This window comes from Chiloscyllium punctatum, chromosome 38, assembly GCF_047496795.1.
Source record: "Chiloscyllium punctatum isolate Juve2018m chromosome 38, sChiPun1.3, whole genome shotgun sequence".
NCBI lineage: Eukaryota > Metazoa > Chordata > Chondrichthyes > Orectolobiformes > Hemiscylliidae > Chiloscyllium > Chiloscyllium punctatum.
This window is the reverse complement of record NC_092776.1, coordinates 33,674,060-33,701,828: the sequence shown is the minus strand read 5'-3', so window position 1 is coordinate 33,701,828 and position 27,769 is coordinate 33,674,060. Positions and strand designations below refer to the sequence as shown.

General features: G+C 39.1%; 1 protein-coding gene across 5 annotated transcripts in view; it reads right to left on the bottom strand.

Annotated features, from left to right (window-relative positions):
- Positions 1-27,769, bottom strand: part of dock1 (dedicator of cytokinesis 1) — a 577,688-nt gene that overhangs the window by 506,782 nt on the left and 43,137 nt on the right. For all 5 annotated transcript variants that reach the window (XM_072557590.1, XM_072557591.1, XM_072557588.1 and 2 more), the window contains exons 3-6: positions 26,684-26,724; positions 15,756-15,811; positions 11,916-12,012; positions 5,578-5,726 (exon numbers count right to left, since the gene is read on the bottom strand). In XM_072557590.1, coding sequence (XP_072413691.1) covers positions 5,578-5,726; positions 11,916-12,012; positions 15,756-15,811; positions 26,684-26,724 — 343 coding nt within the window. The remainder of the gene's footprint in view (positions 1-5,577; positions 5,727-11,915; positions 12,013-15,755; positions 15,812-26,683; positions 26,725-27,769) is intronic.

The window sequence follows — 27,769 nt, the reverse complement described above, 5'->3', positions numbered from 1 at the left end:
CAGATGTTGGACAATACAGTAGTGGAAAAACAAGGGGGCATAGCTTTAAATTAAGGGGGGGTAGATATAGGACTGATGTTAGGGGTAGGTTCTTCACTCAGCGAGTCGTAAGTTCATGGAATGCCCTGCCAGTAGCAGTAGTGGACTCTCCCTCTTTATGGGTATTTAAGCGGGCATTGGATAGGTATATGGAGGATAGTGGGTTAGTGTAGGTTAGGTGGGCTTTGATCGGCGCAACATCGAGGGCCGAAGGGCCTGTACTGCGCTGTATTGTTCTATGTTCTATGTTCTATGTCTGGCGACATCTGTAAAGAAAAAATAGTCAATGTTTCAAGACCCTTTGTCAAGACAAAGGTCATAGAATCCCTAGTGTGGAAGCAGGTCATTCAGCCCATCAAGTTCACAGTGATCCTCCAAAGAGTATCCTACACAAACTCACCCCTATCCTTTCCCTGTAACCCTGCATTTCCCATAGTTAGTTCACCTAGCCTGCACATCCCTGAACACAATGGGCAGTTTAGCATTGCCAATCTACCTAACCTGCGCATCTTTGGACTGTGGGAGGATTCAGAACCCCCAGAGGAAACCAATGCAGACATCAGGAGAGTGTGCAAACTTCACACAGACAGTCACCCAAGGCCGAATTGAACCCAAGTCCCTGCTGTTGTGAGACAGCAATGCTAAACACTGCCACCCCAGGTCAGTGGACTTGAAACATTAACAAAGCACGGATGTTACAATTCAGTTCTCCAGGAAATTGATGGGACCACATCTTGAACACTGTGTGCAGTTTTGATCACCTTGGTTAAAGATGTAAATGCATTGGAAGCATTCAGATGAGACTTACTACATCAATAACCAAAATTAATGGGTTGTCTTCTAAGAACAGACTGAACATCCTGAGTGTGTTTCTACCAGAGTTTAGAAAAGGTGATGTGATTGGATTGTGGTGTAAAGATCACTTCATGTTTTTGGCCTGGGGACTAAAAATTGGAAGAGGTTTCTTTAAGCTAAGAAAACATGTAAAAAGTTGTTTACATGTTAATAACAAAAAACATTACAGCATAGGAACAGGCTTTTCGGCCCTCCAAGCCTGCACCGATCCATATCCTCCATCTAAATCTGCCATCTATTTTCTAAGGATCTGCATCCCTTTGCTTCCTGCCCATTCATGTATGCGTCTAGATACATCTCAAATGACGCTACTGTCCCGCCCCTACCACTTCTGCTGGCAACGCATTCCAAGTACTCACCACCCTCTGCATAAAAAACTTTCCATGAATATCTCCCGTAAACTCTTCCCCTCTCACTTTGAACTTGCAATTGAGTTCTCCACTCTGGGGAAAAAAGTTTCTTGCTATCCACCCTGCCTACACCTCTCGATTCCATAGGCCTCAATCAGGACCCACCTCAACCAACTTCTTTACAATGAAAATAATCCTAATCTACTAATCTACCTCTCCTCATAGCTAGGAGCCTCCATACCAGGCAACATCCTGGTGAATGTCCTCTGCACCCTCTCCAAAGCATCCCCATCTTTTTGGTAATGTGGCAACCAGAACTGTACGCAGTATTCCAAATGTGGTTGAACCAAAGTCTTATACAATTGTAACATGACCTGCCAACTCTTGGACTCAACACCTCATCCGATGAAGGAAAGCCTGTAGTATGCCTTCTTGATAACTCTACTGACTTGCATTGCCACCTTCAGGAAACAATGGACCTGAACACCCAGATCTCTATGTACATAATTTTTCCCAGGACTTTCCTATTTACTTTATCATTCGCTCTGGAATTGCATCTTCCAAAATGCATCACCTCGCATTTGTCCAGATTGAACCCCATCTACCATTTTTTCTACCCAACTCTCCAATTTACCTATATTCTGTCGTATTCTCTGACAGTCCCGTTCACTATCCGCTACTCCACCAGTCTTAGTGTCATCTGCAAACTTGCCAATGAGGCAACCTATACCTTCTTCCAAATCATTTATATATCACAAACAACAGTGGTCCCTGCACAGGTCTCCATTTTGAGAAGGTGCCTTCCACTACTACTCTCAGTCTCCTGTTGCCCAACAAGTTCTCTATCCACCTAGCTAGAACACCCTGAACCCCATGCGACTTCACCTTCTTCATCAGCCTACCATGGGAAATCTTATCAAATGCCTTATTATAGACTATATATATGATATCTACATCCCTTCCCTCATCAATCAACTTTGTTACCGCTTCAAAGAATTCTATTAGGTTTGTAAGGCATGACCTTCCCTGCACAAAATCATGTTGTCTACCACTGATAAGCCCATTAACAAGTTACAGAAACACCTTGTGAATCGTAAATACAATTTTGCCATATTGAAGCAGTGAGAGAAAATACCAGAAAGGTTGGCATCCTTCGTGTTCGGGGCAATCCTGACCAGAGATGCCTTTTGATTGGCTTTTCAGCTGGTACCAGTTATTGTGGGTTCAGACTTCTCAGCATAGCAACAACCACTTGATTGGTTCTGGTACAGGAGGATATAGCTTTACGTGTGGGCAATATATCCAAAGAGAAAGTATAAATTTCTCTTTTTCTCCGTGTGTAAGTAGTAAAAGAAAATCTAGCTATTCTCCCTCACCTTTCCTGTGAGAGCTGTTGTGTCTGCAAATCCCCTGATGAAAGGAAAAAAAGGAAGAGCAACTTCAAAGACAATGGAAGGGTAAATTGTTAAGCAGTAAATGAAAGTCTGAGAATTGGTGTATCTACAATGGCGTGACATCAGCAAAGATCCATAAGGAATCAAAAGTTAAAAAATACTGACATATGAATTAGTGCCATCAAACTGCATTCCCCAGATCTTCTTTCTGTCCACTCAATATTCATGTTATATCTCTGGCCTGAATGGGAATTTTTGAAAGGAATAGAGTTGAAGTAAATGGCTATAGATAACAATCCAACTTGCTTACTTCTTGCCACTGATTAAAAATGTTTTGGTTATAGCAGTTATTTATTGGAAATGGAAAAAAGCCTCTGGTGTGCATATTCTTTAACCCGAATTGAATACACTGCATAGAATTAGAGCAATTTGGTGGTTTAGTCAAATTTTCACATTTGTGATGACTCCAGGAATAGTGGGGCTTGATTTCCAGTGCACTATCCATGAGTGTCAAGGCAGTGGAAAAGATGTCACCACTTGTGCATGAGTCTAGAATCAGACAGCACTATTTTAAAATTCAGAGTCACTATTTAGAAGAGAAATAAGGAGCATCTTTTTTTTTCCTCTGATGGTTTTGCAACTTTGAAACTTAAGATGAGGGCATTAATATTTGTAAGACATACACATTCACCTAACAAGAATCTAAGGTTATTGGGGATAGATGGGAATGTGGAATCTGAAAGACAGATTAGCCATGATAATGGTTGAGTATGCCACACCTGCAGACTTGAAATGCTTGGAGGGCAACAGCGTGGGTCACTAACCGTAAGTGGTAGCAGTGACAAAAATGGTGGAAGATAGATCTTGATATTAGACACCCCGTGACTATTCGTCAGATCTAGAAAGAAGTTAGAGATGAAATACATTTGAAGACGGGGCAGGGCAAACAAGGACAGCATATTACAGGGTGAATGTTTCTACAGGTTGAATGACAGGAATGAAGGAGCGTCGCTCCGAAAGCTCGTGTGCTTCCAATTAAACCTGTTGGACTATAACCTGGTGTTGTGTGATTTTTAACAATGACAGGATTAGTTGGGTTACAGGTAAAAGGGAGGAGAATAGCACTAAAGTCATAATGTTTATTCGGAGAGCTGGTGTAAACAGTATGAGCTGATTAGTCCCCTTCTGCAATATAAGCATTTTGATTCTGTAATTTCAGGGCCTAACAGAATGGAGACAGGACAAGGATACAAAACATATGCCTAGATGAGGTGGGCCGCTGACTGAAAGGAAAACTAAGCAAGCAAAGAAAAGAATACAGAAAAATGGAGCAGAGATTATGGATTTAACTTCTTGAACTCAGTAGTAACCCCGGATGTCCACAAAGTGTCTAAAAAAATTTAAAATTTGTTTCTCAAGCTTACTGGAATAGTGCAATCAAACATTGCAGTAGCTAGCATGGCTGAACTAATTTGGGTGGAGGTGGAGGAGACAGCATTGGAGGAATAATTAATATTAATCTGGCAAAGTTTTGTGAGCCTTTGTATACGTGCACACAAATAGCTGTACATGTTATATATACATATATTTCTTTTATAGCTAATGTGACAACCTTTTGCCTTGATTATCCATGGGGTGCAAATGGAGTCAAGTATATAAAAAGAATATTTAATTACAGTGTCATCATCAACTAGTACTTTAATTCAGGTGAAATGAATCCTGATGTTCCTTTGGTGAGTCTGAACAAAATGATTAGTACGGTAAAGAACTTCACAAGTGTTTTGCTGCAAATATGATTGATACAATTAATACAAAAAAAATCTGTTATTTAATTGGCCTTATTACAGCAAACAACATTAGTATTTACCCATCTAAGCCAATATTGAGAGCTCATTAATTTCACCAATTAAACAACGTGAAAGATAATCTTCGGTTTAAATCTATAAATGCCATGGTTGTCCACCTGTGGCCCATAAAAAGACTAATGTGAATAATTTTGAAATCACATCTGCAGCACTGTCACAGATCTTCCAAGCAAATTTATGGTACAAAGCAGCCTATTATGCAGTTTTGCCATGAAAGCCACTATTGTCATAAAATTATTCATCTGTTCTTTCCATATTTCTGAAGGTCACTATGCTATTGGGACATGAGCACTTTAAAGATGGTTTCAAAATGAATAGAAATTTGCATATACATTTTAGAAAAGAGCTATAAAGATAAGCAACTAATGCACAAATTTACATACAGTGTGAAGCTGAAATGTGTACATTATTAATGCGATGATTAAGTGAGAGGTAAAGTCCAACTTTAATGATGACTAATATCATTTTCAGTCAAAACTTCATACCTCATCACCCCACCAGTAAAAACAAATTGTAATCAATGATTAGGTCAAGCTTTCCAAAATGAAAGCAAGCAATCTGAATGCTATCATGAGCACTCAAGACTTTTACCAAGAGCATAAAGAACATTAATTACTCTTCTTTGGGACAGAGCAATTAAAAATAAATGTCAAAGATTTTGCTGACGCAGGGTTAAAGTTAAAGGAGGCAGAGGGTAGTGTCAAGTGCAAAAGCACCCAAATTGAGAACAATTAATTGATACCCATTCCTCAAAGTTACATTAGACAGTGGTAAGCAAATTTGTCACCTAAATTCCTACATTCAGTCTTTGGTCAATTGAAATGAACAAATAGTGAACATATACTCCTTAACTACCAAAATGTACCTGAATATTTATCATTCCTGATGGATTTCAGTGCACTTCAATTGCTCTACATAATAAAACATGGTCAGAAAAATAAGTATTCCATTTAAATTAAATAGACAAACTAATGCTTAAATTACTGAATTAACAATCAGCAACATCAATATTTCATGGGTTAAAACAGTCCGATAGGAAGAATAGGTTATCTGGATATATTTTATTATGCAGACCTGTTGCCGTAATCTATTTTGGCAGTGACTTTCTGCTTCAGTTCCTTCAGCTCATCTTGTGGGAGTGTTCCTGAAAGTATCTGGGAGCGCCATTCAATAAGATCATACATCATATGTCTAATTCGGCTGAACATCTCTTTGTTGTCATTCTAAAGGAGAAGATATTTGAATAGAAAATTAAATACATGGAAAACAAGCAGTGTTTTTCAATACCATTCTTTATTAGATTTAACATTACTGCTTAACAACTTCAGCTTAACTGAATACTGATCACTTGATGCTCGGAGGTGTTTACCACAAAACCTTGTTCTACAAATTACATTTTTCTGTCAAGCAGGAACTTCTAAATTGACACAAATCATACATGTCATGGCAACGGACAATTATGTAGGCAGAAAAGGTAGATCCAGAAGTTGTGGTCTACTTCAATCCAATGAAACAGGAACATAAGATACTTTATTTAAAATTTAAGCAGCTTGTGGGGGAAAGAGAGATTAAAAAGCAGACAAAGGATAGTAACCTCCAGATTAGTGCACACAAGAAAATGGTAGGTAAAAACATGGTGAGACGCATGTACAGGAGAGGGGGGAGCTTCAGATTTGTAGAATATTGTATTGAATTTGTGGTCGAATGAACCAACGCAATTTGTACCTGTTGCATCTGATAAGTTGGGACTAATGTCTTGCAGGCAATTTTAGGCCCCCTTGTGGCACAAAGTTTGTATCCCTATTCCAGAACCAAGAGGCCAGGGTTCCTGTCCCAATTGCTCCAGAGGTGTGTAATAACATCTCTGAACAAATCAATGAGAAAAACAAGCCTTTTTTTTAAAAGAAAGCGGAGTCAGGCTTACAGGATTCTTGTGTTAAAGAGGTCATGTTCCTACCCCTGAATCGAGACCAGGTTCAAGTCCCACCTGCTTCAGAGGTGTGTAATAGCATTGCTGAACAGGTCAATGAGAAAAATAGATGCAGGCCTGTTTACAAGTGCTGTAAAGAAATTTGTACACAGTATTTTTGAAAATAGAACTAAGCAGCACAGAGGATAAGACAGATATTAAAAATAATAATGTTGGATGGAAACAGCGAAAATAGAGAAATCTAAATTTACATTTGGAGTGCATATGTGTATCTGCACAAAGTGTAATTAATCAATTTGGTCAGTTGCAGGTGCAACTGCTAAGTGGGATGAGCATTTGTGATCATGGAAACAGTGTCAGGGACTTGGGACAGAAATATGGAATTTACCTGAATACTTATCCAGGGAAAAAAAAGGTTGCCCACTCACCCACCCGCCTAGCCATCTACCAACTCACCCCAAAAACCTGAGAGCCTTAAAAAGCTACCCAAATATGGCAACTCATGTTCTAAAAAGAGGGGTATCACCTCTCTTTGACCACTGGGGATCAGAAGTCCTGGCTGAAAAATCACAGAAAGGTCAAGTCACAGAAGTCTTAGTGACCAGTGGCAATGTGTGCAGCACACCATCAATGCTGACCAGAAGATCCGGCCAGTCAGGTGCAGATGAATTCACCAGATGAATGTGCAGAACAGTGCAAATTTATGCACTTTGACAAGAAGAATGCACAGAGATATGAAGGGGCCAGGGCACAAATCTTTGAAGATGTTGAGCAATTAATGAACATATAGGGTCTTTGGGTTTATAAAATAGAGGCAACAGAACACAAAAGCTTGCAAGTTATGTTAAAACGATATGAAGCATTAGTTCAGTACCAGTTGAAGTATTAAGTATCAAGCTTTGGAGGGTGTAGAAGGCATTTACCACTTTTGCTGTAGGGGTGAAGAGACACAAGAGGTACAATTACCTGGATAAGCTAAAGTTGCTGGGATTGCCCTCTGTAAAGCATGAACAGGAATGGGAAATGGTGTTTAAAATCATGAAAGATTCAGACAAAATAAGTTACTCTCAGCGTCTGAAGTAGGAAGAATCAGAGGTAAATATTTAAGGAAACTGACAAAAAACTAATGGTGACTTGAGAAAAGGCCCTTTGATGCACAAGAGGTTAGGATTTGGATTGCACTGCTATTAAGTTGGTGGAAATAAACTAAATAGCGGGAAACAGTAACAGATTCAATGGAAAAGTGGATAAATATTGATGAGAAAACAAACTATTGGGATTTTGAAAGAATAGAGGAGCAGGAATGACAATTTCATTTTGAAGGAGCTGGCAAGACTGACTGGACCAAAGAATCTCTCCTTGCGTTTTTTTGTTAAGATTTGCATCCAACCATGACAGTAAAACGTGGCTCACGTGTGGAACCGCAGGAAGTAGGTAAGATACTAAATGAGTATTTCATGTCTGTACTTACTCTGGAGAAGGATATGGGGGCTAGAAAAGCTGGAGAAATAAAATGGTGATATCTTGACAAGTGTCCACATTACAGAGGTGGTGGTGCTGGATATCTTAAAAAGCATAAAAGGTGCATAAAGCCCCAGAACCTGATCAGTTGTATCCCAGAACTTTGTGGAAAATTAGGGAAGTGATTGCTGGGCCCTCGGCTGAGATATCTATACCATCAATAGCCACTGGTGAGGTATCGGAGGCCTGGAGGTTGGCTATATGGTGCAATTATTTTAGAAAGGCTGTAAGGAAAAGCCAGGGAACTATAGACTGGTGAGCCTGATGTCAATATGTTATTGGAGAGTATTCTGAGGGACAGGATCTTTGGAAAGGCAAGGAAGGATTAGACACTGGTTTTGTGCATGGGAAGTAGTGTCTCACTAACATGATTGTGTTTTTTGAAGAAGTGACAAAGAAGGCAGAGTGGTGGGCATTGTCTACGTGGACTTTAGGAAGGCATACAATAAGGAGTTTGCTTATTGGGAATGTTGTGTATATTCGGAACAGCATACATAAGTCTTGCTTGGATAGACTAAGCTCTCAAGGGGTTCTTTATTCTGTTCTTTGTGTTTCATTGTGTAATTTTGTGAATACATTTTTGTCTGTTTTAAAATCTAGTAGTCAACCTGGCTAACTTAATCAGGGTAATTTTAACTGTACACTTACTGAAACAAATTGCAAAGTTATGGTCTAAGCTGCCTGCTGAAGAGTGTTTTGAGTGGTCTGGCTTCGTCCATAACGTTATATAAATGATTTGGATGTGAATAATGGAGGAATGGAAGTTTGCAGATGACACCAAAATCAGTGGTGTAGTGGGCAGTGAAAAAGGTTATCTCAGAGTACAATGGGTGCTTGATCAGTTAGGCCAATGGGCCAAGTACTGGCAGACAGAATTTAACTTAGATAAATGTGTGTTGTTGCATTTTGGCAAGGTAAATCAGGGCAGGAGTTATATATTTAATGGTACGGCCCTAGGGAGTGGTACCAAACAAAGATACCTTGGGATACAGGTTTATAGTTCCTGATGGTGGAGTCACAGGTAGACAAAGTGTTTGATACTCCTACCCTTATTTGTCACTACATTGAGTATAGGGGTTACTGGTCATTTGTGGCTGTACAGGACATTGGTTACGCTATTTTTGGAATACTGTATGCAATTTTGGTCTCCCTGCTAGAAAAAGATGTTATTAAACTTGAAAGGGTTCAGAAAAGATTTGCACAATGTTGCCGGGATTGAAGGGTTTGAGCTATAGGGACAAGCTGAATAGGCTGCGGCTGTTTTCCCTGAAGCATCGGAGGTTGAGGAGTGACCTTATAGAAGTTTATAAAATCATGAGGGGCATGGATAGGGTGAATAGACAAGGTCTTTGTCGCAGTGTAAGGGAGTCCAAAGCTTGACGGCAAAGGTTGAAGGTGAGATGGGAAAACCTTTAAAGGGACCTAAGGGCTCATTCCATACATGCACTACACTCCCGCTATTTAGCTTATTTCCACCAACTTAATGAGCTGTCAGAGGAAGTGGTGGACGCTGGTACAATATTTAAAAGGCATCTGGATGGGTATATGAATAAGGGTTTAGAGGGACATAACAAATGGTTTAGGATATGGTTTAGATTAATTTAGGATATCTGGTCAGCATGAACAATTTGACCCAAACACTCTGCTGTATAACGCTCTGCATATCATTCCATGAGTTTGCTCTGTACATATACTTGCACCAATATCTAGTTTTGAGAAATAGATTTAGTAATAAGGAAACAAAAGGTAACATAAGTTATCTAGCAAGCAGCCACACCCAAAGCAAAAGCAGTCTCAGGAATTCAGAGGAGAATGTGAAAACAAATGTATTGTATGCTGCAAAATTGCAACTACAAAACATATGTGTCCAGAAATGATAACTACTATCAATCTGACCTACCCCAGTTTCGAGAAATTACAATAAACCCACACAAAAATGATATTCTTGGCAATTATGCAATCATCCCTCTCAAGTATTCCTTACAATCAAGGATCCTATTTATAGTGAAACAGGACTGAAAGATTGCCTGAGAAAGGCTGATTCATAACAACCTTCCTAGCAGGGTGGTTTAACATTCTCTTTACATCCTTGCAGACTGTACGGAACTCCTGTGGTGCTTTAATTCAAGTTCTTGAGCAAGATCGAAAAAAAAAATGAAGGAACAAGAAAAGCAAAACAATATTCAAAATTCAAGAAAAAAGAACAAGTGAGACACAAAAGCATTCAAGAAACACGAGTTATGTTTAATGCCAGACCATTTCATTTTCTAAGTCTCATTTATGGGTGTGGACATCACTGGCAAGGCAGCATTAGTCATCCATCCCCAGTTTTCCTTGGGAAGTTTATGGTGAGCTGTCAGTTGGATTGTTCAACTGGTGTAGGTATATCCGAACTGCTATTAGGAAGGAAGTTCCAGTATTTGGACCCAGAGAGATCCATGGGGTGGAAGAACATTGAATAAAAATAAAAAATAGGGGGTAAAATTCTAAATGGAGTCTGGGATCAGAAGGACCTGGGTATATAGGCGCGAAAATTACATAGAGCAAGGTACAGTACAGAAAGTAAAGCAACCAATATACTTGGTTTCAACAACAAGGCATAGAGTACAGAGGAGAGAGATATTGAACTTGCATTAGATATTCGTAAGACTTTAGTTGAAGTATTGTCTGCAATTCTAGGTACCATAATATTTAAAGAATTTGAACGCATTGGAAAAAGTACATAGGCAACTTACATGGATGGCTCCAGACATGACAAACTTAATTTATGAGGACAGACTGAAATTGGGAGTGCACTTTGCAGAGATGGCAGCTAGCAGGAAATATGATAGAGGCTTTCAACATCATGAACAGCAGTTAATAGAGACAAACTGTTCTGGCATATAAAAGACCTAGATTTAAAATGATGTGCAAAAGCAGTAAAGATCTAGTAAAGCTAAACTGTTTCTCTGAATGAGTTAGAATATGGATTGCATTGCCTGGAGGTGGAGGCAGGTTAAATTGAGGCATTGAAAATGCATTAGATAATTATTTTGGATAAAATAATGTGCAGGAATATGACAGAAAAGCAAGAAACTGGCACTAGTTAGTAACGCTCACTAGTTATAGAGCCATAGAGAAGTAGAGCATGGAAACAGAATCGCACCCCTCTCTCACCCCAAGGTTGATGGTTGTATTTGGTCCAGATCTTACAACATATGGACATAAATTGCTTTGGTATCGAAGGAATTGCAAATGGCATTAAACGTTGTGCAATCTTCAGCAAGCATCCCCACTCTTGACCTTATGATGGAGGGGAAGTCCTTGCTGTAGCAGCTAAAACTAAGACACTACACTCAAACTCCTGCAAAAGTCTACAGAAGCTGAGTACACTTACATCCAACAACCATCTTCCTGTGCTAGATATTACATAAAGCAGTGGAGCTCTCTACCACCCAACAATGCCTCACCCTAAGTTTCACACGTTTTGCCTACATTTGAACTAAGGCTGTAATGAGGTTGCATGCCTAGAAACCCTAACAGAACTGACTGAGCATCAGTGAAGAGAGGCTATTGCTGTGCAAGTGTTACTTCATAGGACTGTTGACAATGTCCTCCCTCACTTTGGTCATAGATGAGAGTAGATTAATGGGGCAATAATTGGCTGAATTAGATATGCCCACACCAAGGTTAGGAGTGGTTGCATTATGAAGAAAAATTTGTTTATCATAATACTCTAGCCAACAGTGCTCAAATTGAGGTATGAAGAAGGAGAATAAACAGGAAAAGCAAAGCCAGAAATTTCAAGAAAGTGTTTGATCTTGAGTTCATCTGGTTGAAATTTAGGAGCACTAAGTTAACGTCAAATATGAAGACAGCAGTCATTATGGAGCAGAAGTATTTCAATGATGTTAAATACAATAAACAGCTTAAAACGTACAAGTGTAGAAAAAAACTGCTTAAAATATTGTAGTTCACTCACAACATACAACTGACGCCATATACTTGACCATTCTCGAAGAGTTGTCGTGACTTCCTGAACCAATGGAAGCTCATTTGGTATAACAGTTTCATGTTGCCTTCAATTAAATACAAAACAGGATGATTACATTCAAATTGCCAACTTTCTTTCTTCAGAAATTTTGTTACAGCAACAAGAGATTTCATGGGTTATATGTGCATATTACAAATTCTGATAGTGTGTAATTCCTTTCCACAAATTCATTCAGAGGGTCACAATTAACTTTTCTAACATTTAAAACTGAAGATACCATTATCGACATATAATTCAATTTCCTTAAGCAACCTGATAGCCAACACTATTTAAAGTCAAACAAAGCACACAAGTAGACATTCAAAATAAGACATTAAAATCAAATTCAGATTGAAAATAAATTTCAATACCGCATTTAACTCACATATCAAATTAATTCATGTCTTTTCATTCCTAGTGGAAGATCTTAGCTTTAATCAAAAGCCTGGGCTTAATCTGTGTATTTTCAAATTACAATAATTCAGGAAAATGGTTTTTAAAACTCATTTATGTGCATTTGAAGCACGATTTGCACAAATTTTCGGTAAGCTATATTTGCATCAAGAGGAACTTTTGACATTTGAAAAGAGCAAAAACAGAGTTGGAGTAATTATACAAATGTAACCGTACCAAGAACTACCATTGCTTTCAGACTCAGCACTGTCATAGAGATAGTTCACATCATACTACTCTTCCTATTAAACCTCTAGCACCCTTCCATAAAAAAAATGCTACTGCTAAGAACTTTTAAAAGGAAAAGCTAATAGAATTTAACTCAGCTTAACTTCCTAGAGCGTCAATAAACTTCAGCGATAAATTGAAAGAAGGTACAGGTCGTTTTGTTATAATGCACTTTTCGCTAACAAATTAGCTGTAATGCACTTGACAAATTGGGTACTGTTTCTAAAATGCAAACTTTTAAAATCTGTTGGTTGAATGCGATTACATCACCAACACTAAGTGCTGCTTCAAAAGCGCAATTTTTCTACAATGCAAGGTTGCAAAGGAATGCAACCATTGCGTTATAGAAGAACTAACTGTACAAGTAAAATGCATCTGGAGGCAAGTTTGTGGCCATAAGTGCATTTTATTAAGATAATATCCCAAGTTTTGAAAAACAGTTCCATAAATCCACAATGAAGTGACATATTTTAAGGACTTTAAGAGTAAACAGGAAACATTGGCTGTATTGTGAAATTAAAGATATAACTATTTAAAACCTTACTCTTCTGTAAATGCAACTTAAAAAAATTTCATTAGCCTGAAATAAGCAATTTATTGGTCAAAATTTGAAATTTCTTCACTCAAATTCATAAGTGTGGACAAAAATCTGTGGAATCCACCTGCAGCTAACAATATTTAGTTTCTTCAATGCAGTTTATAAATCCCATTAAATATTGCATGCTAAAACATGACATTACTCCCAGTTAAACCCCACACCTCAAAATCTGCTAATAATGCAATGAGACCAGAATGCAACTATCCGGGAATAGCTTCTCACAAGGAAATGAGGGTTTCTTATTAGCACACCAATCATTATCCTTGGGAATAGAATGGAAAAAGAGGAGATAACTTTACATTGAAAGTAGCTCTACTAAAGTGAGGTAATCACAGCAAAAGAAAAATTGCAGCTTCAAATTTGGATGGTAAATCATTACACTTTCCTTGACGTATCAAAGAATATATAAAATAATGATACCTACAAATTACTTTTTAACAGTTTTAAGTGGGGGACTTTTAGAACAAGTATTCCAAAACACTGAAAACTCTCACATGGATATAGATACATTGCACACACACACGGTGGCCAAATTATTATTCAAATCCACAGAGTCATGCATGCATGAAAAAAAGACCCTTCAGTCCAACCAGTCAATGCCAAACATAATACCAAATTAAACTAGTCCCACCTGCCTACTCCTGGGCCTTATCACTCCAAATCTTTCCTACTAATATACTTAACCAAATGCCTTTTAAATGTTGTAATTATATCCACATCCACCACTTCCTCTGGACATTCATTCCACATGTGAACCATCTGTGTAAAAGAATTTGCCCGTGTCTTTTTTTAAAATCTCTCTCTTCTCACCTTAAAAATGTGCACTCTCATCTTGGAATGTCCCATCCCATGGAAAAGACACCCATCATTAACTCTGTCTATACCCGTCATAGTTTTGTAAACTTCCGTAAGGTTACCTCTGAATCTCCTATGTTCCAGTGAAAGAAGTCCCAGCATATCCAGCCTTTTGTGACTCAAACCTTCCATACCCAGCAACCTCCAGGTAAATCTCTTCTGAATCCTCTCCAGCTTAATAAAATCCTTCCTATAACTGGGCTGCCAGAACAGGACGCATACCCTGATTTGGACAGTACTAGCTACGAGGAGAGATTGGACAAACTTGGTTTGTTTTCACTTGAAAATTGAAAGATGAGGCACAACCTGATAGAAGTTTGCAAAATTACGAGGGGCATGGATAGAATAAATAATTGGGAATTTTTTTTTTCCAGGATATAAATCTTAATTACTAGGTGGAAAAAGTTTAAAGTACAAGTGGTAAGTTTAAAGGAGATGCGAGAGGCAAGTTTCTTTTCTTAAACACAAAGCATGGTAAGTGTCTGGATTGCACTGCCAGAGGTGATAGTGGAGACAGACACAATAGCAATGTTTAAGAAGCATCTTGACAGTAATAGGAATACATTAAGAATAGAGGGATACAGACCATGTAGTGGCAAATGGCTTTAAATTACACAGACATCATGTGTCGGCAGTCTTGGTGGTGTACACCTGTGCTGTACTACTCTTTGTTCTTTGAAATGACAGCACGCTAATGCGGTCACAAAATTCCTTGCGTTTTTTCCCTTAAATCAAAACCCAACTATGCTCTCTCAACTGATGAGTATTAATTATAGGGAAAAGCTTCAGTATTTTTTTATATTCTTGATAGTCATCCCATGGATTAAAAGGTTTTACAGTTGTTACTACGTAGCTTTTAATGGCATAACAACGTGTTTTCCCTTGCTCCTTGCAACAAATCCAAAATTAATCGCACTATTCTATTTCAATAATATTGTTGCTTCTCCTCATAGCCTGCATCACCACCACTCTCCAGCTTTCCACATCCTCACAGTCTGCACAAACCCCTCTGACAATGTTATCTGCCTTTCTAATGTTCTCCCAATATTTCCCAATTTATTCTATCAAAACTCTTAATAATCCTCAAATTAAAAAATCACAACTGTTTTTTTAAAAACTCTTCTTCCCTCAAAATGTGAAGCTCTAGCATCTTGTATACACTACATTTAATTCTGTATTTCTAGTACCAACCCAGTGAACCTAGGGTGAATGCGCTCATAGATGTGACAGAGCAACCAAAATAATGCAATTGGCTGGTCTTCCACTTTCAAACATCTAATGGATGCACTCACACAATTATCAGTTTATCTGAAGGCTAGTGTTAAAAGCATCACAACCACCTCCTATTACTTTATTGCAAACACCCTAAATTTATAGCAGTTTTCCAAAAAGTAGTAATTTTTTTAAAAGTTGTATTTTAATTCTCAATTATTATTGTGGATTGACTGATACAGGCAAGTTCCACTCAATTTGTACAACAATACATCAATTATTTATTCACAAAACATATACTGTTCAACTACGTCGTTATGTCTCTGTAGTCTGGAAAACATTAGATGACATTTCTACATCTGTAGAAATTAGGTGCAGTTTTTTCATTAAAATCCAAGACAATTCTAAAGATTCAAAAATATAATTTGAATTTCATAGCTCACCCTTTGCCTTCAACCGTTGCTTCCTTCAGCTGAATATACGAAGCAGGAAAAATACCCTATAATAAAACAATATTTAATTGGAAAAATGGCATTTTGTCATCAGAAATGACAGTTTTAGTATTTTTCTAAAATCAGAAAATTAAAATCAGAATTTTGTGAATGTTGGTACATATAAATGTTCACTACCAATGGAATTATCACAGAAAAAAACATTATACTGTTAACAAATTGCTGTATGGACTGTCATATTCTATACACAAATGTATTCATTAATGCAATGCTGTTCCAATTTAATCAAATGTCATCGTCAATGTTCCAAAAATGCAATGAGACTATTTCATAATATCACTAAACATCAACAGGGTAACTGCATTACAACAAACTACTTTCCCCAGACAGCAGCATAAATTAGATATTATTCAAATGATAATAAAATGTGTTCACTTGAAAATGAATAAAAGAAATAAACCCCAGCAACTAAGAATTAGTGTAAACTATTAAAAGGTCATTTTCTTGACTGTTGCCAACACACAACTAAAAATGTACTGTATTCATAATTACAAGAGTACTTGCTATTGTAAAACTTCAGTTACCAGGAAGACAAAGCTCAGCATAGCTCAAATTTAATAGGTGAAGTCAAAACTTAATTAAATTCAAACTCTCTCATTTCTTCCATTTTTTGCAACTTTTGTTCAACAGTATTTTAAATTGGGAAGGGAAAGTTAAGTGAGAGGGAGTATGGAGTTAAATGGAAAGATAAGCAGCAGAATAGCATGTGTGCAGGAGGGTTTAAGTTCGAGCCAGACGAGGAATGCAGCAAAAAGGAAGGGTAATATAAGAAAGTTAGCATTAAGGCAATTTACCTGAATGCTCATAGTATTCGTAACAAAGTTGATAAATTAATGGCACAAATCATCGTGAATGATTATGATGTGGTAGGCATCACAGAGATGTGGTTATTGGAGGTTCAGGACGGGCAGTTAACAACTAAGGATTTAAAACTTATTGAAAAGACAGAAAGAGAGGTGGGCAGAGGAGGCGGGGTTGCCTCGTCAGTTAAGAATTGAAATAAATCTATGGCAGTGAATGACATATGGTCAGGTGATGTGGAGTTAAGGAACCACAAAGGCAAAAAAAACCATAATGGGAATTATGTACAGACCTCCTATACACCGGGAAATAGATACGGCATGTCAGAAAGGCAAGGTCATGGTGATCATGGGAGACTTCAATATGTAGGTGGACTGGGTAAATAATGTTGCTGGTGGATCCAAAGAAAGGGAATTCATGGAATGCTTACAGGATTTTTTTTGGAACACTTGTGATGGAGCCCATAAGGGAGCAGGCTATTCTGCACTTAGTGGCTAAGTAATGAGCCAGGCTTTATAAAAGATCTTAAAGTAAGGGAACACTTAGGAGGCAGCGATCATAATATGGTAGATTTCAGTCTGCAGTTTGAAAGAGAGAAGGCAAAATCGGATGTAATGATGCTACAGTTAAGTAAAAGGTATTATGGGGCATGAGAGAGGAATGACGAAAACTGCCTGGAAGCAGAGCCTAGCAGGGAAGGGCAGAGAGGAACAACAATGGCAGGAGGGTCTGGGTGTAATTGCTTCAGTTCATCCCCAAGAAACGAATGATGGTTGGGAGGTGGTGGTGGCGGTGGCGGAGGTGGAGGTGGAGGAGGAGAATTAGACAGCCATAGCTGACAAATGAAATCAGGAAATGTATCAAAGGAAAAGAGAGAGCCTGTAAAGTGGCCAAGAGCACGAGGAAAACAGAAGATTAAGAAGGCTCCAAAAACAAACAGTGGATAACAAAGAGAGAAAAAGGATAGGATCAAATGTGAAAGTAGGCTAACCATATTAGAAATGATAGTAAAAGTTCCTTTCAATGCATAAGCAGCAAAAGAAAGGCAAAAGTAGACATTGGGTCACTCCAAATTGATGCTGGAAGGCCAGTGATGGAAGATAAGGAAATAGCTGAAGAACTTAAGTACTTTGCCTCAGTCTTCACAGTGAGTAATATCCCAACAATTAAGGAGATTCAGGGACAGAGTTAAATATGGTAGCTATTACAAAAGAGAAAGTGCTAGAAAAGCTAAAAGGTCTAAAAATTGATAAATTTCCTATCCCCAATGGGATACATCCGAGAGTTCTGAGGGTAGTGGCTGAGAAAGCAGCAGAGGCGTTGGTTGTGATCTTTCAAAAGTCACTGGAGTCAGGGCAAGTCCCAGATGACTGGAAAATCGTTGTTGCAGCCCCCTTGTTCAAGAAAGGATCAAGACAAAAGATGGAAAATTATAGATCGATTAGCTGAACCTCTGTTGTTGGTAAAATTCTAGAATCCATCATTAAGGATAAGATTTCTAAATTCTTGGAAGTGCAGAGTTGGATTATAACAAGTCAGCATGGATCTAGTAAAGGGAGGTCGTGTCTGACAAACATGTTAGAATTCTTTGAAGAGGCAACAAGTACATTAGACCAGGGAATCCCAGTGGATGTTATCTATCTCAACTTCCAAAAGGCATTTGATAAGGTGCCTCATGGGACGCTGCTGAGTAATGTGACAGTTTAGGAAAGTGGTCCAGGAAATGGCTGATGAAATTCAACCTGAGCAAATGGGAGGTCTTGCACTTTGGGAAAAAAAAAGGAGTACAGGTGTGGACTATTTTCTAAGCGGTGAGAAAATTCATAAAGTCGAAGTACAAAGCGATCTGGCACTGCTAATCCAGGATTCTCTAAAGTGAGCTTGCAGGTTGTGTCCGTGATTAAGAAAGTGAATATAATGTTGTCATTTCTCTCAAGAGGGTTGGAATATAAAAGTAGCAATCTGCTTCTGTGACTTTACAAAGCTCTAGTTGTGCCCCATTTGGAATACTGTGTCCAATTTTAGGTCCCACACCTCAAAGGATTTACGGGCACTGGAGCTTGTCCAGCGGAGATTCACAAGGATAACATACGATGAATGGCTGAAGATCCTGGGACTGTATTCATTAGAGTTTAGAAGGTTGAGGGGAGATTTAATAGAAACTTACAAGATAATGCATGGCTTAGAAAGGATGGACGCTGGGAGGTTGTTTCCATTAGGCGGGCAGACTAGGACCCATGGGCACAACCTTAGAATTAAAGGGGCTCAATTTAGAACGGAAATGAGGAGACATTTCTTCAGCCAGTGAGTAGTTGTGCAGTGCAATGGAGCCTTAGACGTTAAATATCTTCAGGGCAGAGGTTGATCAATTCCTGATCTCGCAAGAAATTAAGGGATACGGGGGAGTGCAGTTAAGTGGAGCTGAAATGCCCATCAGCCATGATTAAATGGCGGAGTGGACTCGATGAGCTGAATGACCTTACTTCCACTCCAATGTTTTATGGTCTATGGTCTAAACTGTGGGGAGAAAAGATTTGATATCGGATTTGTTGAAATGTCATGCCGTTGGAACACCATTGTATGTTGTTTGAACATTTGTGTTCCAAGTAATATACAAGAAAGACATTTTGAAATTGACTATCTCACATAAATCATTCTATTCAGAAAACCTTAAAATGTGTTCTTTCTTTTATCATGAGTCTATCCAAGAATTAAATGGCAAATTATGATTTAATGATAAAGAAAGGAAATCTATGCCAGCTACACAATTTCTTGGCTTTCTCCATTCAAGACAAAACTAAGCCACATATGACTCCTCAGTAAAGACTAAAGAGATTTCTTAACCATTTAGTAATTACCTTTTGACAGAGTATGATACCTGAGTAAATGATGGACTGCACCATATAATGAGCAGCTCTCTTATACTTAGCTTGAAGGTCAAGATTCAATCCTTAGCAACAAGGTAATATTTTATATCCTTACTAAATTCTGAGTCATGGTTTGCTGCTGACAAAGTGAATATGTTCTTAAGAAGGCAAGATGCGCACAAAGATACTGAATTATATTATAGTCATAGAGATGTACAGCATGAAAACAGACCCTTCGGTCCATGCCTGACCAGGTAACCCAACCCAATCTAGTCCCACCTGCCAGCACCTGGCCCATATCCCTCCAAACCCTTTGTACAATATTACCCATCCAGATGCCTTTCAAATGTTGCAATTGTACTAGCCTCCACTACTTCCTCTGGCAGCTCATTCCATACACATACCACCCTCTGTGTGAAAAAGTTGCCCCTTAGGTCTCTTTTATATCTTTACCCCCTTATCCTAAAGCTGTGTCCTATAGTCTGGACTCCTCCACCCCAGGTAAAAAAGAACTTTGTCGATTTATGCTATTCATGCCTCTCATGATTTTATAAACCACTAAGGTCACCCCTCAATCTCCAACGCTCCAGGGAAAACAGCCCCAGCCTATTCAACCCCTCCCGATAGCTCAAATCCTCCAACTCTGGCAGCATCCTTGAAAATCCTTTCTAAACTCTTTCAAGTTTCACAATATCTTTCAGATAGCAAGGAGACCACAATCACACGCAATATTCCAACAGCGGAACAGCCAATGTCCTGTACAGCCGCAACATGACCTCCCAACTCCTGAACTCAATACTCTGACCAATAAAGGAAAGCATACCAAACGTCTTCTTCACTATCCTATCTACCTGCGACTCCACTTTCAAGGAGCTGTACTCCAAGGTCTCTGTTCAGCAACATTCCCTAGGACCTAACCATTAAATGTATAAGTCCTGCTAAGATTTGCTTTCCCAAAATGCAGCACCTCACATTTATCTAAATTAAACTCCATCTGCCACTCCTCAGTCCATTGGCCCATCTGATCAAGATCCCATTGTACTCTGAGGTAACCTTCTTTGCTATCCACTACACCTCCAATTTTGGTGTAATCTGCAAACTTACTATATGTCTGATGCTCATAACCAAATCATTTGTAATAAAAGATGCAAAGTAGTAGACCCAGCACCAATCCTGGTGGCACTCCACTGGTCACAGGCCTCCAGTCTGAAAAACAATCCTCCACCACCACCCTCCATCTCCTACCTTTGAGCCAGTTCTGTATCCAAATGGCTAGTTCTCCCTGTATTCCATGAGATCTAACCTTGCTAACCAGTCTCTCATGGGGAACTTTGTCAAAAGTCTGACTGAAGTCCATATAAATCACATCTACCTTTCTGCCCACATCAACCCTATTTGCTACTTCCTCAAAAAACTCAATCAAGTTAGTGAGACATGATTTCCCACACACAAAGTCATGCTGACTATCCCAAATCAGTCCTTGCTTTTTCAAATACATCCTGTCCCTCAACTTGCCCACCACGGCATCAGGTTCACTAGTCTATAGTTCCCTGGCTTTTCCTTACCACTTTTCTTAAACATTGACACCACGTTAGCCAACCTCCAGTCTTCCAACACCTCACCTGTGACTATCAATGCAAGAGGCCCAGCAATCACTTCCCTAGCTTCCCACACAACACCAGGATACTCCTGATCAGGTCCTGGGGATTTATCCACTGTTATGTGTTTCAACTCATCCAGCACTTCCTCCTCTGTAATATGGACTTTTTTCAAGATGTCACTATCTATTTCCCTACATTCTATATCTTCCATGTCTTTTTCCACAGTAAATACTGATGCAAAATACTCTCCCCCATCTCCTGCGGCTCCACACAAAGGCCACCTTGCTGATCTTTGAGGACCCCTATTCTCTCCCTAGTTACCCTTTTGTCCTTAATGTATTTGTAAAAACCCTTTAGACTCTCCTTAACTCTATTTGCCAAAGCTGTCTCATGTCCCCTTTTTGCCCTTCTGATTTCTCTCTTAAGTACACTCCAATTGCCTTTATACTCTAAGGATTCACTCGATCTATCCTGTCTATACCTGACATATGCTTCCTTCTTTTTCTTAATCAAACCTTCAATTTTTCTAGTCATCCAGCATTCCCTACACCTACCAGCCTTCCCTTTTACCCTAACAGGAATATACTTTCTCTGGACTCTCGTCGTCTCATTTCTGAAGGTTCCCCACTTGCCAGCCGTTCCTTTACCTGCGAACATCTGCCCCCAGTTAGTTTTTGAATGTTTTTGTGTAATAGTGTCAAAATTGGCATTTCTCCAAGTTAGAACTTCAAGTTTTAGATCTGGTCTATCCTTTTCCATCATTATTTTAAAACTAATAGAATTATGGCCGCTGGCCCCAAAGTGCTCCCCCACTGACACCTCAGTCACCTGTCCTGGTCTCATTTGCCAAGAGGAGTACAAGTTTTGCATCTTCTCTCAGAGGTACATCCACATACTAAATCAGAAAATTTTCTTGTACCCACTTAACAAATTCCTCTCCATCTGAACCCTTATAGCACTATGGCAGTCCCAGTCTATGTTTGGAAAGTTAAAATCCCCGACCATAACCACCCTATTATTCTTGCAGATAACAGATCTCCTTCCAAATTTGTTTCTCAATTTCCCTCTGACTATTAGGGGGTCTATAATAGAATCCCAACAGAGTGATCATCCCTTTCTTATTTCTCAGTTCCACCCAAATAACTTCCCTGGATGTATATCCGGGAATATCCTCCCTCAGAACAGCTGTAATGCTATCCTTTATCAAAAACGCCACCCTCCTTCCTCTCTTCCCTCCCTTTCTGTCCTTCCTGTAGCATTTGTATCCTGGAACATTAAGCTGCCAGTCCTGTCCATCCTTGAGCCATGTTTCTGTAATTGCTATGATATCCCAATCCCATGTTCCGAATCACGTCCTGAGTTCAGCTGCCTTCCCTGTTAGGCCTCTCGCATTGAACTAAATGCAGTTTAATTTATCAGTCCTCCCTTTTTCTCTGCTTTGACCTTGCCTGCCCTGACTGTTTGACTTGCTTCTGTTCTCAACCATACCAGTCTCAGATTGATCTCTTTCCTCACTATCTCCCTGGGTCCCACCCCGAGCAGCTCTTGCAAATCCTCCCGAGCAGCTCTTGCAAATCTCCCTGCCAGTATATTAGTGTCCTTCCAATTAGGTGCAATCCATCCTTCTTGTACAGGCCACATCTACCCCAAAAGAGCTTCCAATGATCCAAAAGTATGAACCCTTCTCCCATACCCCAGCTCCTCAGCCATGCATTCATCTGCTCTAGCCTCCTATTTCTGCCCTCACTAGCTCCATAGCACCAGAAGAATCCAGATATTACTACTCTCGAGGACCTCATTTTTAAATTCCTGCCTAACTCGCTGTAATCTCCCTTCAGAATCTCAACTTTTTCCCTTCCTATGCCGTTGGTTCCGATGTGTACAATGACATTGGATGGTTCCACTTCCCCTGTGAATACATTCTGCACCCTCTGAACCATCCTTGATCCTGGTGCCAGGTAAGTAACACACCATTCTGATTTTTTCGCTGCTAGCCACAGAAATGTCTGTCTGTACCTCAGACTAGAAAGTCCCCTAACACAATCAATCTCTTGGAACCTGACGTACCCCTCATTGCATTAGGGCCAGTCTCAATACCAGAAACTTGGCTGCTCTTGCTACACTCCCCGGAGAATCCATCACCCCCAAATTAGCATACTTGTTTGAAATGGGGATAGCCACAGAAGACTCCAGCACTAACTGCCTACTTCTCTTACTTTTCCTGGAGCTAACCCATTTATCTGACTGTATCTATGACTTTTCCACCTTCCTGTAACTGCCTCCAACACATCTCCTTGCTCTTTTGATTTCCTCATTGCCTCCAACTGTCTCTGCAACTGATCAATTTGATCGGATAAGATTCGCAACCAACAGCATTTATTGCAGATATAATCCTGAGTAAACCATAAACTCTCCATAATCTCCCATATAGGGTCAGAGTCAGAGATGTACAGCACAGAAACAGACCCTTCGGTCCAACCCTTCCATGCCTGCCAGATATCCCAACCCAATCTAGTCCCACCTGCCAGTACCCGGCCCATATGCCTCCAAACCCTTCCTATTCATAGACCCACCCAAATGCCTCTTAAATGTTGCAATCATACAAGCTTCCACCACGTCCTCCGGCAGTTCATTCCATACATGTACCACCCTATATGAAAGAGTTGCCCCTTAGATCTCTTTTATATATTTCCCCTCTCACCCTAAACCTATGCACTCTAGTTCTGGACTCCCCCCACCCTAGGGAAAAGACTTTGTCTATTTATCCTATCCATGACCCTCAATTTTGTAAACCTCTATTGGGTCACCCCTCAGCCTCAGACGCTCCAGGGAAAACAGCCCCAGCCTATTCAGCCTCTCCACCCTCTCCCTATGGCTCAAATCCTCCAACCCTGGCAACATCCTTGTAAATCCTTTCTCAACCCTTTCAAGTTTCACAACATCTTTCCAATTGGAAGCCGACAAAAATTGCACGCAATATTCCAACAGTGGCCTAACTAATATCCTGTCCAGCCGCAACATGACCTCCCAACTCCTGTACTCACTACTCTGACCGATAAAGGAGAGCATACCAAACACCTTCTTCACAATCCTATCTACCTGCGACTCCACTTTCAAGGAGCTATGAACCTGCACTCCCTAGGATCTTACCATTAAGTGTATAAGTCCTGCTAAGAAAAGCATATCACTCTAATAAAGGCCATTTTTGCTTCTTTCAATCTACAGACCAAGAAAATAGCACTGTCCTATTCCTCTACAAAACACTGCTCCAGGTTAAATTAATACTTATGGCTTATATTTTAAATTTAATCAAGAGACATATCTCAATAAAACATATTCAAGAAAGAACCCACTCCACTCACTACTGCAGATTTACTGTAAGGCCATGCATAAAATATCGTCTTATCTTTTGTGTTGTGACGTCTCCCAAGCAGGTTCCTCCAAGATCAATTGTGAACTTGACTGTTTATTAATCTTCCCAGATGCACTCAGATGTCCAGTGATACATGAATTCAAACAGCAAAGACAGTAACTGTGCAGGTTCACTGCTCTGTCAGTTAGCAATGTGGGTTGTTTTTTCTTTGCCTCTTTTTCCTGCAATGACCTTACCATGTACTTCCTTTGTCTGTTCCTCCCCCTTTTAAAAGTGCTGCTGTTTTGACATTTTTTTCTCCAAAGTTCCAAAACAATGCAACAGCATATAATGTTTAGTGTTTTAAGTGGAATCAATAGAAACAGACTAATTACTCCTGAGCTATTCCTTCATCAGAAACTTAAAAAAAAACTGAGTTCTGAATTTAACAAAGGATACTCCAGAATATTTTTGGTCAACTGAAATGTACTGCTATTAGATTTAAAATTACCTGCAATTACTAATTGTTGTTTTTAGGTCATGCTTTGGACTGCTTCTGAATTTCACTTGTGAAAGGTCCAGCTCTAATTTTTAGGCTGTCCACAGTCCCAAATAGCAGAAATAATTTTTGTCTATTAATCTCTGTTTGTTTTTATATGAGTTTAAGAAGGAGCATGCTAATCAGTGTTAATCAAGATGTAGATCATGTGATGAACAACAATTATCAGTTTAAAGTGCAGCATGAAGTACGATGAAATTTAGCTGTGTTTTCCTGTAATGATAGTTGTTGAACCACAGCAAGAAATCTGTCTGCTGAGCATTTCTGCAACAGATCTTCAAACAACCAGAGCCATCAGCCATTTACTGGTCCTGGTATAACACTGATAAGTTGAAGCATAAGTTCAGGTAACATTTTGGTAAATCTACATTGCACTCTCTCCAATCTTCAAATTGTGTATTGCGCAGATCTTTCATGAGTCTTGTCTCTGACTGATGAAGAGCTTTTGCCCGAAGCATCGATTTTCCTGCTCCTGGGATGCTGCCTGACCTGCTGTGCTTTTCCAGCACCACTCTAATCTTGACTCGGATCTCCAGCATCTGCAGTCCTCACTTTCGCCTTGTCTCCGACTTTGTATAGCTGTAATGATTCCTAGCTGCTGTAATTTTTAATTCATATTTAACTTTAAAATATGACAAGGACATTTACACGCAGTAATTTTTACAAACCATTCAGTGCAACCAGGTGACTAATTTAAACAAGATAAATTTTTTTTCTTACAAATGATTCTGGATTTTGTTTTCATAGTTTTGAAGAACTATAGGCCAATATCAACTCCTTTAACTTCGTGAAAACAGAGTTTTCAGCCTCTGCCTGTCTTTTCAAAATTCTGTATTGTGAATTAAGCAATCCAGTCACCCCGAATCAGATAGGAGCCGAACGAATTTACGTAAAATTTGGAGTCTATGACCTATGTAGGACCCAGTTCCCCAATACAATTTAACAGCCTACTTTGTGAAGTCTTTTTCATGGACATTCTGTTTAATGAAATCAAAGTGGTCCAAAAGAAGCCCAAAGGTTCTGTCAGAAGCAGCACTAGCCTCACAATGCTGACTGTCATCTAATCAAATACTTCATCAGGCCCCACCTTTCTGCCACAACTGCTACCTCCTGACAGCTCAATGAAGAATCAGCAACTTGTAGTAGAAGCCAGATAACCAACACACTCTAACCAAGTTCAGATCTCAAAATAAACAAATTTGGCCTCCAACCGGAGGAATCAAACAGCCATCCCAAAATCAAAACCCACATTCTGCAATTCAGTCCACTCAGAAATAGTGGTCACTGCTTCATTATAATTACAGAGGCTGCTATTAGGACATAAAATTCAGGAATATAATAGATTGTTCTGAAAAACTGTAGCCTTGACCAAGCAGAACTGTCATCAAAACTGAAGGGGAATCATTTGAGTTGATAAGTGATAAATCTAAACAAGCTCCCTAGCAGGATAGTGGAAACAGACAGTACTCATTCATTTAAATGCAAATTTCAACAGAGAACAGTATCTTACAAAACAGTACAAATTACTGCAGGATGCTTAGCAGAAACATGTGACCAGACAGATAATTTACCACTCAGTTTGTTTGTATTGCACACTTATAGAACAATTTTTATTATACCCAAAGAAACATACTTAAAACCTGTCACTTTTGCATTTATATAAACTTTAAACTACTCACCTTTTTGGCTTTGCGACGATGTGTATACCCTCTATACCAACCTAAACAGAAAAAAAAATGTTAAATGCAACTAATAAAGTCAAATTACAATGAGTATGTTACATTACTATGCAGGAAACCTGAATTTACTTTAAGACCATGCCAAAATGGGTAAGATTAATAGCATAAATAACAAAGCAGTCAAATTCAAGTACTTTGTTACAACAGACAGACAGCCAAACCAAGTCAATCTTTCTATCTCTGTATTCACAGCGCACTAACCTTCTAAGACCCTTACTTGTTCCTAACCAGACTTTTGAATGATCAACCCCAGACTTTGTGAATAAACAAAAGACTTAGTAATTCATTAATGATACAACAACTTTAGCAGAGTAAAATTAAACAACAAAGTAATCTAATTTGGTCTAAACTATAAACTCAAAAACCTTTTACAGCTCAATCAAACAAAAGACATACAGACAAACATAAGTAAGAAATAAAATAATAAAAGTCAGATTATTTTAAGTTTTCATGTGGCATTGTTGCATAGGTTATGATGATTTCTTGGTTGATATTGCAAAGGTGTCGATCAGAGACACATTTGTAATTCACTCAGATAAAAGCTGTAATACTTATAACCTAGCTTTCTATATTCTGAGTTTCCAAGAGCTGCTCAGGGGAGGTTAGACAGGAAGCTTTGAAATATTCATGCTGTGTCCTTTTGCACAGAAAACACAGTTCAAACCTCAATTCAAACTCTGACCACTCCTTGACAGACTAACCATCTCTTGCACGAGGTACCCGTTACTATTCAACATCTATCATCTGCTTAAACACAAGGGCTTTTCCAGATTAACTGGAAGTAATTCTCAGATACTAACCTCATTAATAGACAATTTCTATTATCTGTTCAAACAATGCTCTCCCCTGGCGATTAAGTGTTCACAGTAACTTTTGATTAAGAACCAACCTGTTATTAGCTTCCAAGGCTGGACTCCCAAATAAACAAAAGCCTGTTTGGTCTGTTTTCCTTTCAATGCAAGTCCAAAAGTCATCTTTAGGTCAAAGCTCCCAAATCTCACCAACAAACCAAAATTGAGATAAAGA